The sequence below is a fragment of the Bufo bufo genome, chromosome 1 (assembly GCF_905171765.1).
Source record: "Bufo bufo chromosome 1, aBufBuf1.1, whole genome shotgun sequence".
NCBI classification, from domain to species: Eukaryota; Metazoa; Chordata; class Amphibia; order Anura; family Bufonidae; genus Bufo; species Bufo bufo.
The window spans coordinates 2,158,122-2,176,911 of record NC_053389.1 but is presented as its reverse complement, the minus strand read 5'-3'; the positions used below and the strand labels follow the sequence as shown (position 1 = coordinate 2,176,911).

The 18,790-nt window shown below is 45.7% G+C and overlaps 1 protein-coding gene across 2 annotated transcripts in view; it reads left to right on the top strand.

Annotated features, from left to right (window-relative positions):
- The first annotated feature begins 5,802 nt into the window (after positions 1–5,802).
- Positions 5,803–18,790, top strand: part of LOC120990732 (carcinoembryonic antigen-related cell adhesion molecule 1-like) — a 50,383-nt gene continuing 37,395 nt past the window's right edge. For both annotated transcript variants that reach the window (XR_005776460.1, XM_040419642.1), the window contains exons 1-4: positions 5,803–6,066; positions 13,583–13,864; positions 17,556–17,852; positions 18,309–18,548. Coding sequence is in view for 1 of the 2 variants with exons in the window: in XM_040419642.1 (XP_040275576.1) it covers positions 5,823–6,066; positions 13,583–13,864; positions 17,556–17,852; positions 18,309–18,548 (1,063 nt within the window). In the remaining variant the exon portion in view is untranslated. The remainder of the gene's footprint in view (positions 6,067–13,582; positions 13,865–17,555; positions 17,853–18,308; positions 18,549–18,790) is intronic.

Below are 18,790 nucleotides of genomic sequence, written 5' to 3'. Positions count from 1 at the left end.
ACATTCTGCCGGCTAGTTGAGGGAGTTCGTTCCCTACTGTGTGCGCCTGGGGCCGAACGGCCACGTCCTCTACCAGCAACAGAGGCTCCACGGACACCACCACGACCGCGTCCTCGTCCCTTAATAGTATTTTTCTTCATTGTTGCGATTCAACTCGCACCACAATGAAATATATTATTTTTTATAAGCAAAATCCCCTCACTGGAATACTTTCAGTCTTTTGACTGTATGGATTACAGATGGAATGACTGTTATATGTGAGTACCGCTTTCTTTGACAGATTCTAGTATGGGTACATATATGTTTTCCCAACCCCAGCACATTAGTTTGCTAATTCCAGATGTATGAAACGCAGGCCTAACTGTATCTAGTATATTGAACGCCAGATAAACTAACTTGGCCTTTTTTAAATAAAAAAAAAATTCCCTCACTGGAATACTTTATGGCTTTTCACTGTATGGATTACAGGTGGACTGGTATTAGTAGGGGTGACACAAGCACACCCAAGTCCCTGATGTAGGATTTCTATGGCACAGACCACTATTACAAGTGATTAATGGACGTTGGGAGAGATTGTGCTGCAGCACTAGTCCCAAGATGGCCGCCGCCTATCAGCCCAGTAACATGTGCCACAAAATGGTCTGCACAACCTTTAAAAAAAATAGCCTTGGACTGTGCTGCTAAATCGCTATTGGTCTGAATCCCAGGTGTAGATGTCTGACTTGTTTGGAGCTTTGGAATGCACACTGTGGCAGCTTCTGCTGCAGCACTACAAGTCGCAAAATGGCGGCCGGCGGTCAGCCCAGGTACATGTGGATGGAAAAATCACTCTGGCCACTCTAAAAATAGCCAATCCCTATCAAAAAAGCAGCTCAGCTGCAGTTGTTCAGATGAATCACAGGTGGAGGAGAGAAATTTGCTTCCAGTTATTCAATTATCCCTGCCTATTCTCGCCCTAGCATCAGCTGCGTCTATCCCTGTTCTATTCACATCGGGAGTGAGCACGTCCCGACGTGCGCACAAGCTTATAAAGAGGCGGAGTCACATGCTGCACTTGGCCAATCACAGCCTTGCCAATAGTAGGCATGGCTGCGATGGCATCTTAGGGCAAGTAGTATGATGCATGTTGATTGGCTGCTTTGCAGCCTTTCAAAATGCGCCAAAATACATGCCGAACGACGAACCCGAACCCGAACTTTTACGAAAAAGTTCGGGTTCGGGTCCGTGTCACGAACACCCCAAAATTCGGTACGGACCCGAACTATGCTCGAACTGTTCGCTCAACACTAGTCCCTAACACTAGTTCCTACCTGTTTATGGGCCATGACAGCCACATAAAGTCCAGGGAATGCAGGTCAGCATGCAAGCCAAGTACACTCTGCTTTTAACCCCGTCCGGTGCCATTACAGCTTTCATCGGATCCAGGGATGCAAGTACCAACATGCATGCTGAACCCACCATATACTTCTCCTGGAGCCAAATGGCCACTGGTAGGTTCTATATAAGCAGACTCAGTTTTAGAAATATTAGAATATACCAATCGCCCAGGAATAAACCCTGTTTGATCCTCTTTTATTATTGTTTTTATTACTTTTGTTAACCCATCTGCTAATACCTTGGCTAATACCTTGATATCAGTATTCTACATGGTCTATACGACTCTAGATTTAATGGATCCTTTTCTGGTTTAGGAATCAAAACTACTGTTACTTCTTCCATTGATTCAGGTATTTTATTTGATCTCTTGGCCTCAACAAGGGTCTCCAATAATTCCAGGAGAAGAACTGAACTAAATTCCTTGTATACCCCATATGGAAGCCCTTCCCCTCCGGAGCTTTTGTATCTTTAGTTGAATTTAAGGCTCCCACTAACTCATCCAGCTTTATATTTTCTTCCAAGTGAATCTTATGAATTTCCACAAGCTTCCCGAAGGGAATACCATCCAAGTACTGACATAATTCTTCCCTTTTTATATCTAATTTTTGATTTATACAGTTCTTCAAAATATTTACCAAATAAAATACTAATCTGTTCTGGGGATTTTACTATTTGCCCATTGTTATTTTTTAATGGACCTATCCAACTTTTTTTTCTGTTGATTAATAATGATGTTTGCCAAAAGCTTACCCACTTTTTCTCCCTCTGCAAAAGACCTTACCCCCCTGAAAAACATGGATGTTTGTATTTTTCCATACGTATGTCTTTAACCATTTTTTTTTAATTTTTCCCAATTTCCCAAATTTTCCAATGAGGGGTCTCCTGGACAGAGTTTTTGGGCATCCTTTAATTTTTGTTCTAAACTCTGAGTTTTATCATTTACTTTTTTTTCCCAATGAATTACTTGCTTACATAATATTCCCCTCAGGAATGCCTTTGCCACATCCCAAATCCACTGTTTCTTAGCAGAATCCCTATTAATACAGAAAATAGACTTCAATTCCTCCGTAATACAGTTCTTATCAATCAACAAATTAAACCAATGGGGATTAAATATAAACCCTTAAGGTTCTGCTTTTCCCATGGACCCAATCCCCATTACAATTGCGCAATGACATAAACATAGGAACATACTTTACAGTTATTTCATTCCTTTCCAGCAGTTTCCTATTACCAAGGACGGCATCTATCCTCGACCAGGACGGACGCGTCCTTGAGTTCCAGGAGAACACCTTAATTCTAGGATTATATAAACGCCAAATTCCAATAGTAACCTGGTGAAGTCCGTATTCTGATATAAACCTTTGAATAATCGATCTGTGCTCGGGTCCAGCACAGTATTATAACCCCCGCTGCTAATAATACACAATCATATAATTATACAATAATTATATATATGTTTGCTATTACCATCCGTATATCATTTACTCTACACTGTAAGAAGAGAGACCTGCCGCTGCCGTCCGCCTTACATGCAATGTACTGAACATTAACTTTATTATGTACTAAAATAGATACTCCCCGTGAATATGATGTGTGCATTGCAGGGTATCGTGCTCCTAGCCATCTTTTTTCTAAACTATTTAACAATTCTTTGTCCAGGTGTTTCCTGAAGGCAGATGATGGCCGGCAAGTACCTGCCCATCCAGTCAAAAACAGCAAATCTTTTTAACTTTTCTCTTAACCCGCGTATATTAACAGAAATAACTCTAATAATCATTAAATAAAACAAAGAAAAAAAACAACAACAGCAACCCTCTCTCTCTCTCGGGAGAACATAATCCCACTCCCCAACCCCCCCCCCCCATTTTGCTCCCCATTCTATATAAACAGAGAGCTCCATTAACATGCATCTGTATGAAACAATCTTTGTCACAATTGTTGTTGGGTATTCTTCCGGTTTTCTCTGCGCTCTCTCAATAATTAAGGAATTAAACAGCGTCCCAGGTTTACAATTCTCCAGTATCCATTTTTCCATAAAACCGAGACAGTCCGAGCCTTCCGCTCCCTCTGGTATTCCCACCCATCTCTGATTTTTCCTTTTTGCTCGGTCTTCTCTATCTATTAACTATCAGCAATCATTTCTTTTCTTGATACTACATCTGTCTCCAGAATAAATAATAAATCTTCCACCGGTGACAGTCTACTTCCCAATTCCTGCATGCGGTCCCTCATTTTTGTCAAATCATCTCTAATTAAGGTCACGTCTGTCTGGAGCCCCCGATCTGTATGGCCACCTTCCCCATCACAATCTCTAACCTTGTAACCGCAGATAGAATTTCTTTCACCATTTTTGGGTCAGAGTCTCCTTTTTCTCGCTCCAATACTTTCCCTTCAAGGGCATCAAAATGTCTACTTTCTTCCAAACCAAACTCTACCCCTCCCCCTATCTGATTAGGGGTCTTAGTGGAGAGGATGAGGCGTCAGGTGTTTACTTAAAGCGTTCTGTTTCTGTCTTGTATCGGACCCCACGCCCGTGGCTGATCGCCGGTTAGCATTGTCAGTGTTAGATCCATGTTAATCATCTCTTTTCTTCGGTGGCATTTTCAGCAGGGGATTAAATAACCGATGCAAAGTTCAGGTCTGTTAATAGATATGCTGGTTAAAAACGTGTCAGTCCAGATTTAGTGCACTGTTAGGGCTTGTTCACACGAACGTAAGGGCTCCGTGCCCGTGCTGTGGACCGCAATTGCGGACTGCAATGGACGGGCACCGACTGTGGGGCAGCCACATGCAGATCGCAGACCCATTGACTTAAATGGGGTCCGCGATTCGTCCATTCCGCAAAAAGATAGAACAAGTTTTTGTGCAACGGAAGCATGGAACGGAACACCACAGAACCATTCCGTAGTGCTTCTGTGGGGTTCCGTTCCGTGCTTCCGTTCTGGACCACATCTCCGGATTTGTGGGCCCATTCAAGTGAATGCACACGGCTGGTGACCCGTGTATTGCGGAACCACCGTATGCGGCCCGCAGCACGGGCACGGAGCCCTTACCTTCGTGTGAACAAGCCCTTAGTTAGGTGGTAGGTTGGAAAAATGATTGCAGCCGTCTGTAGAGGGGTCAAAGTCCCAAAAACAGGTTATTTTCTCCAAAAATAGGGGGTAGAGAATAGAGAGATAATGAGAGATCCAGAACACAGTAATTAGTAATTCTGTGATTCAGTAACTAGAGGAGAGAAAACGGATGCATTGAAACAGTCAGATACAAAGTTGCAAACAGAGACGTCGTCTTTCTTAGCTCAATGCAAACAAAAGATCTTTCTCTCTCCTCCCTCTTTACACATATTTTCCTCGTCTCTTCCTCTTATGATTTGTGCCCCCACCACTTGCGGTACTTTCACACTAGCGTTATTGTTTTCCGGTATTGAAATACGGTAAAGGGGCTCAATACCACAAAAAAAACGCATCAGTTTTGCCCTAATGCATTCTGAATGGAGAGCAATCCGTTCAGGATGTATCAGGACGTCTTCTGTTCTGTCCCTTGTACGGTATTTCACCGGACAACGTACCGCAGAATGCTGCAGTATTTTTTCCGGCCATACTCCCAGAACAATACCGCACTTGCCGGATTTGGCATTATTTTCCATAGAGATATATTATTGCCGGATCCGGTACCAAGTGTTCCAGTAATTTCCGGTCTGCGCATGCACCGGGATGTAGGAGGAGTGGGTTTCTCTTTTGATCTTTAAAAAAAAATATTTAATACCGGATCCGTTATTCCAGATGATACCGGACGAGACGGATCTGGTATTTCACCGGATCTAGAAAACAAAGCTTTCCGTTTATATACGGATTGCCGGATCCGACACGAGTGTGCAGGTAGCCTTAGCGTGCCAGACGTGATGAGAGCCGACAGCCCTGCTCTTCCTCTGAAGTGTCCCAGTGCCAGCTGCAATATCTTCCAATGTACCCAACCAACCTCTACCACCAACAGGACGGGAAGACGCGGGAGACCAGGATGAGCCACCGCTGACCTCACTGCGTCTCAATCCAGCTGGGGCGACCGAGCCGCACTAGCTCACACATGCGGCGTCTCCCCCAGCATCTTCCCCCCTCCGGATCACGGAGGTGTGAGAAGGGGCGGAGCTAGCATTCCACGACAGACGCGCTCCATGCGCACCTGACACAGTAAAATATTGGATAATAAAGATTAATATTTTAATTGGATCCTTCTTAGAATCAAAGTAAAAATATTCCAAAAATATGGGCGCATTGAGTGACACGTGTCAGATGTAAAGCTCAGAGCTGTGCCCTTAAGGGGTTAAATCTGAAGAGCTGCAGGAGGTAGAATGGTATATGGCGGACGGCTGGTAATGACTGACGTGTTCTTCTCTCTTCTCAGCTCCTCTGGATAAACCCGTCCTCAGGATTGGATCGGACTCCATGTATGTCGTCAATGGCACCAATGTGACCTTCCTGTGTGACGCCGGGGGTCAGACTGAGAATGTGACCACTTACACCTTCTACCGAGACCAGACGCCTATATGCATCGGGCCCCATGTGTCCTGCAGCGAATCATCCCTCGACTTCACCCCGATATCTGAGATTTACAATGGGTCCTACACCTGCCGCATCGAGAACCCGGTCAGCTCCAACCTCAGCGACCCCATCAATGTGACCGTATCATGTAAGAGAAGCCTCCTGAGATGTCTGAGGGTCGCCCTCCCGTCCCTCCATGGTCTCATACAGGGGGTAATAAAATGGGAGGGGATGGGACCCATGAGAGGTCCACACCCTTGGTAGAGACACTGTCGGTGCAACTGTGCGACCAGGTCAGTATTTGATACACACTTTTCTTTATTTCAAGGTAGACAACGCGTTTCGGAGCAGACAGTGCTCCTGCTTCAAGTCTAAAAGGACACAATGTGCATAAACAAACATTTGGAAAAAATGTAGATACAGAGCATTAAAAGTAACTGACAAGGTTAATATAAGATAAAACTAATAAATAAAAGCAGTTAACAAGATAAATAATCGAGACCTGACGCTTGGTCATAGTTACAGTAAAACAATTCATAGTAGTTGATCATTCAGTATGCATGGTGTTGTGCAAATTCAGTCATTTTTCCAATATAAATTCTTCAATCTCAAATGTGTAACCCTTCCAGCTGATTTATCAGACATTAAATAATTACTTCTATTATTACCTACAAGCAATGATCAACTACTATGAATTGTTTTACTGTAACTATGACCAAGCGTCAGGTCACGATTATTTATTGTGTTAACTGCTTTTATTTATTAGTTTTATTTTCTATTAACCTTGTCAGTTACTTTTAATGCTCTGTATCTACATGTTTTCCAAATGTTTGTTTATGCACATTGTGTCCTTTTAGACTTGAAAAAGGAGCACTGTCTGCTCCGAAACGCGTTGTCGACCTTGAAATAAAGAACAGTGTGTATCAGATACTGACCTGGTCGCACAGTTGCACCGACGGTGTCTCTACCAAGGGTGCGGACCTCTCATGGGTCCCATCCCCTCCCATTTTATTGTACACCTCACAAGGGCTGGCAACCCATCCAAGTGAGGACCAGACGACACTGTTAGCACCGACCCTCCACTATCACCGACGTACACTAGTGTTGTGCCTACGATAGCACAACCACACAGGGTGAGCCTGAATTTCTCCAAAACGACCCTCTCCATCACGTACATACCACCCTATGAGCGCCTTTTCCCCTCTTCTTGCCTTTCCTCATACAGGGGGTGGACGGAGGCATTGATTAACTCTGACCTGTCACTTCTGAGGTAAACTCAGGAACTGGCTGCTCATGGTTCTGACCTAAGACGGTCCCAATATAAGACGGGCTCGGGCAACACAGAGGTGATTCTCAGGAGGGAAGCGGTATAAGGCATTATGAAAGCAGTTGTCCAGTCCACGTGAGGGAGCATGTAAAGGGTGAACCAGCACAGTCTCCCCCAGGAAACTTGGGTACACATCCCAAAACTTCCTTCTGTATTCAATATTGAGATCAATATAGAAAGACCAAATTCACTTCTGTGTTTCGACTGATGATGCACTGGTCGTAGAACAATGTACTAAGACGACCGTAATGTAGGACACCTCTAATGTACTAAGACGCCCGTAATGTAGGACACCTCTAATGTACTAAGACGCCCGTAATGTAGGACACCTCTAATGTACTAAGACGCCTGTAATGTAGGACACCTCTAATGTACTAAGACGCCCGTAATGTAGGACACCTCTAATGTACTAAGACGCCTGTAATGTAGGACACCTCTAATGTACTAAGATGTCCGTAATGTAGGACACCTCTAATGTACTAAGATGTCCGTAATGTAGGACACCTCTAATGTACTAAGACGTCCGTAATGTAGGACACCTCTAATGTACTAAGATGTCTGTAATGTAGGACACCTCTAATGTACTAAGACGCCCGTAATGTAGGACACCTCTAATGTACTAAGACACCCGTAATGTAGGACACCTCTAATGTACTAAGACGCCTGTAATGTAGGACACCTCTAATGTACTAAGATGTCCATAATGTAGGACACCTCTAATGTACTAAGACGCCTGTAATGTAGGACACCTCTAATGTACTAAGACGCCAGTAATGTAGGACACCTCTAATGTACTAAGATGTCCGTAATGTAGGACACCTCTAATGTACTAAGACGCCTGTAATGTAGGACACCTCTAATGTACTAAGATGTCCGTAATGTAGGACACCTCTAATGTACTAAGACGCCTGTAATGTAGGACACCTCTAATGTACTAAGATGTCCGTAATGTAGGACACCTCTAATGTACTAAGACGCCCGTAATGTAGGACACCTCTAATGTACTAAGATGTCCGTAATGTAGGACACCTCTAATGTACTAAGACACCCGTAATGTAGGACACCTCTAATGTACTAAGACGCCCGTAATGTAGGACACCTCTAATGTACTAAGACACCCGTAATGTAGGACACCTCTAATGTACTAAGACGCCTGTAATGTAGGACACCTCTAATGTACTAAGATGTCCGTAATGTAGGACACCTCTAATGTACTAAGACGCCCGTAATGTAGGACACCTCTAATGTACTAAGACACCCGTAATGTAGGACACCTCTAATGTACTAAGACGCCTGTAATGTAGGACACCTCTAATGTACTAAGACGCCTGTAATGTAGGACACCTCTAATGTACTAAGACGCCAGTAATGTAGGACACCTCTAATGTACTAAGATGTCCGTAATGTAGGACACCTCTAATGTACTAAGACGCCTGTAATGTAGGACACCTCTAATGTACTAAGATGTCCGTAATGTAGGACACCTCTAATGTACTAAGACGCCTGTAATGTAGGACACCTCTAATGTACTAAGATGTCCGTAATGTAGGACACCTCTAATGTACTAAGACGCCCGTAATGTAGGACACCTCTAATGTACTAAGATGTCCGTAATGTAGGACACCTCTAATGTACTAAGACACCCGTAATGTAGGACACCTCTAATGTACTAAGACGCCCGTAATGTAGGACACCTCTAATGTACTAAGACACCCGTAATGTAGGACACCTCTAATGTACTAAGACGCCTGTAATGTAGGACACCTCTAATGTACTAAGACGCCCGTAATGTAGGACACCTCTAATGTAATAAGACACCTGTAATGTAGGACACCTCTAATGTACTAAGACGCCTGTAATGTAAGACACCTCTAATGTACTAAGATGTCCGTAATTTAGGACACCTCTAATGTACCAAGACGCCCGTAATGTAGGACACCTCTAATGTACTAAGACGTCCGTAATGTAGGACACCTCTAATGTACTAAGACGCCTGTAATGTAGGACACCTCTAATGTACTAAGACGCCTGTAATGTAGGACACCTGTAATGTACTAAGATGTCCGTAATGTAGGACACCTCTAATGTACTAAGACGCCCGTAATGTAGGACACCTCTAATGTACTAAGACGCCCGTAATGTAGGACACCTCTAATGTACTAAGACGTCTGTAATGTAGGACACCTCTAATGTACTAAGACGCCCGTAATATAGGACACCTCTAATGTACTAAGATGCCTGTAATGTAGGACACCTCTAATGTACTAAGATGCCTGTAATGTAGGACATCTCTAATGTACTAAGACGCCCGTAATGTAGGACACCTCTAATGTACTAAGATGCCTGTAATGTAGGACATCTCTAATGTACTAAGACGCCTGTAATGTAGGACACCTCTAATGTACTAAGACGCCTGTAATGTAGGACACCTCTAATGTACTAAGACGCCCGTAATGTAGGACACCTCTAATGTACTAAGACGCCCGTAATGTAGGACACCTCTAATGTACTAAGACGCCTGTAATGTAGGACACCTCTAATGTACTAAGACGCCTGTAATGTAGGACACCTCTAATGTACTAAGACACCCGTAATGTAGGACACCTCTAAATTACTAAGACGCCCGTAATGTAGGACACCTCTAATGTACTAAGACGCCCGTAATGTAGGACACCTCTAATGTAATAAGACACCTGTAATGTAGGACACCTCTAATGTAATAAGACACCCGTAATGTAGGACACCTCTAAATTACTAAGACGCCCGTAATGTAGGACACCTCTAATGTACTAAGACGCCCGTAATGTAAGACACCTCTAATGTACTAAGACGCCCGTAATGTAAGACATCTCTAATGTACTTAGATGCCCGTAATGTAAGACACCTCTAATGTACTAAGACTCCTGTAATGTAGGACACCTCTAATGTACTAAGATGTCCGTAATGTAGGACACCTCTAATGTACTAAGATGTCCGTAATGTAGGACACCTCTAATGTTCTAAGACGCCCGTAATGTAGGACACCTCTAATGTACTAAGATGTCCGTAATGTAGGACATCTCTAATGTACTAAGACGCCTGTAATGTAGGACACCTCTAATGTACTAAGATGTCCGTAATGTAGGACACCTCTAATGTACTAAGACGCCTGTAATGTAGGACATCTCTAATGTACTAAGACGCCAGTAATGTAGGACACCTCTAATGTACTAAGACGCCTGTAATGTAGGACACCTCTAATGTACTAAGATGTCCGTAATGTAGGACACCTCTAATGTACTAAGACGTCCGTAATGTAGGACACCTCTAATGTACTAAGATGTCCGTAATGTAGGACACCTCTAATGTAATAAGACGCCTGTAATGTAGGACACCTCTAATGTACTGAGACGCGCGTAATGTAGGACACCTCTAATGTACTAAGACGTCCGTAATGTAGGACACCTCTAATGTACTAAGATGTCCGTAATGTAGGACACCTCTAATGTAATAAGACGCCTGTAATGTAGGACACCTCTAATGTACTAAGACGCCTGTAATGTAGGACACCTCTAATGTACTAAGATGTCCGTAATGTAGGACATCTCTAATGTACTAAGACGCCTGTAATGTAGGACACCTCTAATGTACTAAGATGTCCGTAATGTAGGACACCTCTAATGTACTAAGACGCCCGTAATGTAGGACACCTCTAATGTACTAAGACACCCGTAATGTAGGACACCTCTAATGTACTAAGACGTCCGTAATGTAGGACACCTCTAATGTACTAAGATGTCCGTAATGTAGGACACCTCTAATGTACTAAGATGTCCGTAATGTAGGACACCTCTAATGTACTAAGACGCCCGTAATGTAGGACACCTCTAATGTACTAAGACGCCTGTAATGTAGGACACCTCTAATGTACTAAGACGCCTGTAATGTAGGACACCTCTAATGTACTAAGACACCCGTAATGTAGGACACCTCTAATGTACTAAGACGTCTGTAATGTAGGACATCTCTAATGTACTAAGATGTCCGTAATGTAGGACACCTCTAATGTACTAAGATGTCCGTAATGTAGGACACCTCTAATGTACTAAGACGCCTGTAATGTAGGACATCTCTAATGTACTAAGACGCCAGTAATGTAGGACACCTCTAATGTACTAAGACGCCTGTAATGTAGGACACCTCTAATGTACTAAGATGTCCGTAATGTAGGACATCTCTAATGTACTAAGACGCCAGTAATGTAGGACACCTCTAATGTACTAAGACGCCTGTAATGTAGGACATCTCTAATGTACTAAGATGTCCGTAATGTAGGACACCGCTAATGTACTAAGACTCCTGTAATGTAGGACATCTCTAATGTACTAAGATGTCCGTAATGTAGGACACCGCTAATGTACTAAGACTCCTGTAATGTAGGACATCTCTAATGTACTAAGACGCCAGTAATGTAGGACACCTCTAATGTACTAAGACGCCTGTAATGTAGGACATCTCTAATGTACTAAGATGTCCGTAATGTAGGACACCGCTAATGTACTAAGACTCCTGTAATGTAGGACACCTCTAATGTACTAAGACTCCATACACATGGAATCAACAGCAGCCATATACACTCCATACACTGCCATATACACTCCATACACTGCCATATACACTCCATACACTGCCATATACATCCCATACAGGGTTCATACATTGCTATATACACTCCATACAGGGTTCATACACTGCTATATACACCCCATACAGGGTTCATACATTGCTATATACACTCCATACACTAACACACTACCAACAGGATCAGTATTCTGCCATAGTCTTTGAATGCTGCCGTAGAGCCTCCATACACTTCTGTAGATGCTTCGTACACTGTTCTACAGGCTCCATACACTGTCATATACAGTCCATACACTGCCATACTGGCTCTGTACACTCCGTGCACTGCCAGATACACTGTTAGATACACTCCATACACCATCATAGAGGCTCTGTACACTGCCATTTACAGTCCATGTACTTTCATACAGTGCCATACACTGCCGTACAGGGTCTGTAAACTGCCATATACACTGCATTCACTTCTATACAGGCTGCATACTGTGCCGTACAAACTTAATACACTGCCGTACAGGTAATATACACTGCCATACAGATTCTATGCACTCCCGTACAGCCTCCATACACTGCCGTGCAGCCTCCCTCACTACCATGCAGCTACAATGCACTGCCGTACAACCTCCATACACCAACGTACGGCATCCATACACTGCCATACAGGTTTCATACAATGCCATATACAGGTTCCATACACTGACATACAGACTTTATACAATACCGTATACACTCCATACACTGCAATTCATACTTTATACACTGCAGTACAGCCTCCATTAACAGCCTTACATCTTATATACACTGCCGTACGTCCTCTATACACTGCCGTAAGTCCTCCATACACTGCCGTACGTCCTCCATACACTGCCGTACGTCCTCCATACACTGCCGTACGTCCTCCATACACTTCCGTACGTCCTCCATACACTGCCGTACGTCCTCCATACACTGCCGTACGTCCTCCATACACTGCCGTACGTCCTCCATACACTGCCGTACGTCCTCCATACACTGCCGTACGTCCTCCATACACTGCCGTACGTCCTCCATACACTGCCGTACGTCCTCCATACACTGCCGTACGTCCTCCATACACTGCCGTACGTCCTCCATACACTGCCGTACGTCCTCCATACACTGCCGAACGTCCTCCATACACTTCCGTACGTCCTCCATACACTTCCGTACGTCCTCCATACACTGCCGTACGTCCTCCATACACTGCCGTACGTCCTCCATACACTGCCGTACGTCCTCCATACACTGCCGTACGTCCTCCATACACTGCCGTACGTCCTCCATACACTGCCGTACGTCCTCCATACACTGCCATACGTCCTCCATACTCTGCCGTACGTCCTCCATACTCTGCCGTACGTCCTCCATACACTGCCGTACGTCCTCCATACTCTGCCGTACGTCCTCCATACACTGCCGTACGTCCTCCATACACTGCCGTACAGCCTCCATACACTGCCATACGTCCTCCATACACTGCCGTACGTCCTCCATACTCTGCCGTACGTCCTCCATACACTGCCGTACGTCCTCCATACTCTGCCGTACGTCCTCCATACACTGCCGTACGTCCTCCATACACTGCCGTACGTCCTCCATACACTGCCGTACGTCCTCCATACACTGCCGTACGTCCTCCATACACTGCCGTACGTCCTCCATACACTGCCACACATTTTAATACTTGCCTCTGTATTTGCAGTTCGTATATCGGATATATCACTGACGGTGAACACATCGGCACTGGTTTGGCCGGGATTAGACTCGGTGTCTCTGCGCTGTTCGGCCCGCGGTACAAATGTCAGCTACTCCTGGAGCCTGGACGGGGCGGCCCTGCCTGCGGAGCCACATTACGTGCTAAGTGCAGATAGAAGCGTTCTCACCATCAGCCCGGTGTCTTCTAAGGATAATGGATCCTTCACCTGTACAGCCGCGAACAGTATAAACAACCTGACGAGCCCCGAAGTCCTCCTCCACCTCGGCTGTGAGTAACCCCGACCACGACTCCTCATTACATGTCTTCGTATGTCCTGCTTCTCAGGGACTTACCTCACACCACCTCATCTTCTGAGGGGAAAGTGAGTGTAGGCTTCCTGCGGCTCTTCTCCTGTACAGTACATAGATGTGCAAAAAATGTGCTGTGTGAACACGATGCTAAAGCCATTCTGCAGATCAGCGATACAGCGGCCGTGGTCTGCTCGGGGGCCGGGGCCCATCCTGTCCAACCATATGTCTCGGGTGTTATACACAGGAACATGGAGGCTTCATTGCAAGTTCCACTCGTATCACTCAGATCTTTGTGCTGCCATAATGTGGAGTCCCGGGGACTGTGTGCTGCCATAATGTGGAGTCCCGGGGACTGTGTTCTGCCATAACGTGGAGTCCTTGGGACTGTGTGCTGCCATAATGTGGAGTCCTGGGGACTGTGAGCTGCCATAATGTGGAGTCCTGGGGACTGTGTGCTGCCATAATGTGGAGTCCTGGTGACTGTGTGCTGCCATAATGTGGAGTCCTGGTGACTGTGTGCTGCCATAATGTGGAGTCCTGGGGACTGTGAGCTGCCATAATGTGGAGTCCTGGTGACTGTGTGCTGCCATAATGTGGAGTCCTGGGGACTGTGTGCTGCCATAATGTGGAGTCCTGGTGACTGTGTGCTGCCATAATGTGGAGTCCTGGTGACTGTGTGCTGCCATAATGTGGAGTCCTGGTGACTGTGTGCTGCCATAATGTGGAGTCCTGGGGACTGTGTGCTGCCATAACGTGGAGTCCTGGGGACTGTGTGCTGCCATAACGTGGAGTCCTGGGGACTGTGTGCTGCCATAATGTGGAGTCCTGGTGACTGTGTGCTGCCATAATGTGGAGTCCTGGTGACTGTGTGCTGCCATAATGTGGAGTCCTGGGGACTGTGTGCTGCCATAATGTGGAGTCCCGGGGACTGTGTGCTGCCATAATGTGGAGTCCCGAGGACTGTGTGCTGCCATAATGTGGAGTCCTGGGGACTGTGTGCTGCCATAATGTGGAGTCCTGGGGACTGTGTGCTGCCATAATGTGGAGTCCTGGTGACTGTGTGCTGCCATAATGTGGAGTCCTGGTGACTGTGTGCTGCCATAATGTGGAGTCCTGGGGACTGTTTGCAGCCATAATGTGGAGTCCCGAGGACTGTGTGCTGCCATAATGTGGAGTCCTGGGGACTGTGTGCTGCCATAATGTGGAGTCCCGAGGACTGTGTGCTGCCATAATGTGGAGTCCCGGGGACTGTGTGCTGCCATAATGTGGAGTCCTGGGGACTGTGTGCTGCCATAATGTGGAGTCCCGGGGACTGTGTGCTGCCATAATGTGGAGTCCTGGGGACTGTGTGCTGCCATAATGTGGAGTCCCTGGGACTGTGTGCTGCCATAATGTGAAGTCCTGGGGACTGTGTGCTGCCATAATGTGAAGTCCCGGGGACTGTGTGCTGCCATAATGTGGAGTCCCGGGGACTGTGTGCTGCCATAATGTGGAGTCCTGGGGACTGTGTGCTGCCATAATGTGGAGTCCCGGGGACTGTGTGCTGCCATCCAGTATCTGGTGCAGAAGAGCATTTATATTGTGCCTCTGCAGTTTCTGATTTTCACCTTGACACGTACAGTCCAGGACACACATGAGAGCAGAATAGCCATCACCTGACTGTGAAGATAGAGCCTTGTGGGTTTCGCTATAATCCGACCTTAATTTTGGATCGGATTCACATGTTGCGGTCGTTTGACACCACATGTGTTTGTACGGTTTTTTATTTTGTTTTGTCCGGCGGTATTATACACATTTTTCATCTGTAAAACTCTCTGCAGTCAAGATCGGCATCACAAGAGGGACAAACCTTGTAGAACGTGTGCGGTTTTGCAGTGCGGTATGTTGCGTTTCCATCGGTACGTGAACCAAGACTATGAGGATATTGTTTGGTACTATAATGTGAGCTTCTCCATCTAAGGGAACAACTACACGATGCAACGTGCTTCAGTTAGGATCCGGTGCTCTACCTCCGAGAACCATACGACCAGAGTACTAATTACAACACTGCAATAAAAAATGGACACATAAGAAATAATTCTGTTCTAATTAGTTTTGTTGATCCGGCGGTTGGGTGTACAATCATGTGGTGCTCACCAGTGTCCCAACCGCAGCACGTCCACATCACGTGACCATGCTGTACTGTAAGAAAAAAGGGAGCGGAGCGCCCACTGTGGAGCATCTTCTCTTTCCTTTGCAGGGAGGGGAGGAGGAGAGCTGTGACCATTGTCTATTGACTTCTATGGCAGAATGTAGTTAGCATGCTCTGTGACCTGTGCAATGACCATTGTGCAGGGAGGGGAGGAGGAAAGCTGTGACCATTGTATATTGCAGTGGCCGGGTTTGAGGTGGCCACTGAGAGTCAGGGTCTGCAATAAACCGGGGGCTTCTTTACTGGAGAAATTCAGGTGCAAAACAGTACAGGTGAGGCATAGGGCTGGCTTCTCCAGTCTCCTCCCTGAGACGAGGCATAGGGCTGGCTTCTCCACTCTCCTCCCTGAGACGAGGCATAGGGCTGGCTTCTCCAGTCTCCTTCCTGGCAGAAGAAGGGTTTGATGCTGAGGAAAGGCCTGAGCTAGCTGTCCATCTCTTTCTCTCTCAGAAGGCTAGTACCCTGGTCCAAGGCTGGTGATCCATGGTCTGTGGCAGAGTATCCCCGTCTCAGCATCTTCTTCTGGTCACTCAGTAGTCTGGCAGAGTCTCCCCTCCAAGCACTGGTCCCTAACTGCAGCACACTAGGGTCTCTGACTGATCTCCTTATATATAGTTTCTGGCTGAACTAGAACCTTCTAGTGGGAGGGGTGGAGCGGAGAAGCTCAGCACAAACAGATACAATGTTACACTTTCCGTCTCTCATAGACTTACATTAGTGCTAGAATAATACTCAATGGCAATGACACAGCAGGTTTTCCAGACAAAAACAAGTTTCCAGACATAACAACAGAGCTGAACCAGACATTCAGAAGGTCAGACTGTCTGGGTTTGCTGGTAAACAACATCTGGCTTTTTCCTCCAAAACATGGTCTTCTTTAAACTCTGTGGCAGCTGTGGAAAATTACCAGCTTCTCATTCAAAGTCCCAAAAGTCTGCCAGTATTCATTAACCCTTTCCACAGAGCCTTAAAAATACAGTGATAATGAACAGGATATATATCACAACAGACATATAAAATGCAGTTACACAGTAGTGCAAGTTATCCCTTTCAAGTGAAATAAAGTAAGACGTTTATAACTTTGCAAAGGGGAAATAGGGGAAAATGGCCACAAATGCTCAAACGTCAAAGTACCCCAGCTCTAGGGCACTACACTATTGACTTCTATGGCAGAATGTAGTCAGCATGCTCTGTGACCTGTGCAAAGACCATTGGGCAGGGAGGAAAGCTGTGACCATCGTCTATTGACTTCTTTGGTAGAATGTAGTGGGCATGTTCTGTGACCTGTACAGAGGTCACTGTGCAATGAAGATGAGGAGGGGACCTGTGACCATCACCATTGACTTTTATGGAAGAGTATTGTGGGCATGCTCGGTGGCCTGTGCAGATGTCACTGTACAGAGAGGTAGCAGACAAGCTATCACTATTGTGTTATCTGTATATAGGTGTTACCTGACATTGTAATCCCTCATTACAGCCCCGGTCTCAGCAGTGACTCTGAGCAGTAACGCGTCCTCCGCAGAGCTCTGGGCAGAACAGGACTCGGTGTCTCTCCATTGCTCAGCTCAGGGTTCAGCCATCACCTTCACATGGAGTCTGGATGGAAAACCAGTGTCCTCAAAGCCTCCATATTACATTACTGAGAGTAATTCTCCTCCAAACTCCAATCTGACCATCAGCCCGATCTCCAGGAACGATGGTGGACCCTTCACCTGTACAGCGTCCAACCTGCTGAATAGCTCCACCAGCAATGAGCTCAGCTTCAGTCTCAACTGTGAGTAGAATAATTCCGCACATGTAGTGTCTTGTATGCGTGCTGCCCTCTCACTGGCCCGTGTCACCTATGGGATTTATACTGAATATATGAGTCTATACAACACAATCCTCCATCCCCTCAATCATCTATCAACTGGGTTAGGAAGAACGGCCTAGAATACAACAGGAAGATTATGCATACCGCCATATGGTCATCTCACTGGCTCTACCACTGCCCATACCATGTTCTAGTGTGGGAGGCACAGGCTCTGAAGGCTCCAGCATGAGCTCTTCTGTGTCTTCAGGTATACAGGAATCATCTGTAGACACGTGTTCACACCCTAGATCCACAGCCAGAGCATGTATGAAGGCGCAATGACCGCCTGTCCTCTTATGGTTACCAGGTGCCGTGTGCACACACATCACTTACACAGCGTTTCTGGACCCATCACTGCTGTACGTTGTCTTCTCACAGGGCGCCCGGATGGAGAAATGTCATGTCCAGTAACTTCTAATGGCGATATTTTGAGCCTTGTCTGCTCTTGGGAAAATGGTCGACCTCCCGCCAATGTGACGATGACATTTAACGACACAACAGGGATGAATCCAAACATCGTGACCAGGAATGTGTCCTCCAAGACTCTGATCTGGGGCTCAGTCCTCAACTGCACGGGTGATCAACTGGGGAAGACGTCAATCTGTCAGAAGATCCTGGGTGAGTCACAAATATGGTGTCAGTAATTACACTGAAAAGTCTAATTAAAGGAGTTGTGCCATAAACTACTTTATACTCTAAAGTGTGTTTTCATTAATCACTTTTGTCCCATTCCCCATTTTTTTTTTGTATTTACCTCATTTCAGTTTTCTCTTATCCCCCATGCTTCAATCCTACTTCCTGGTTTGTCATGTGACTGCTGTCCCATCAGACCCCTTGTTCTTACCAATGACACTTTTACG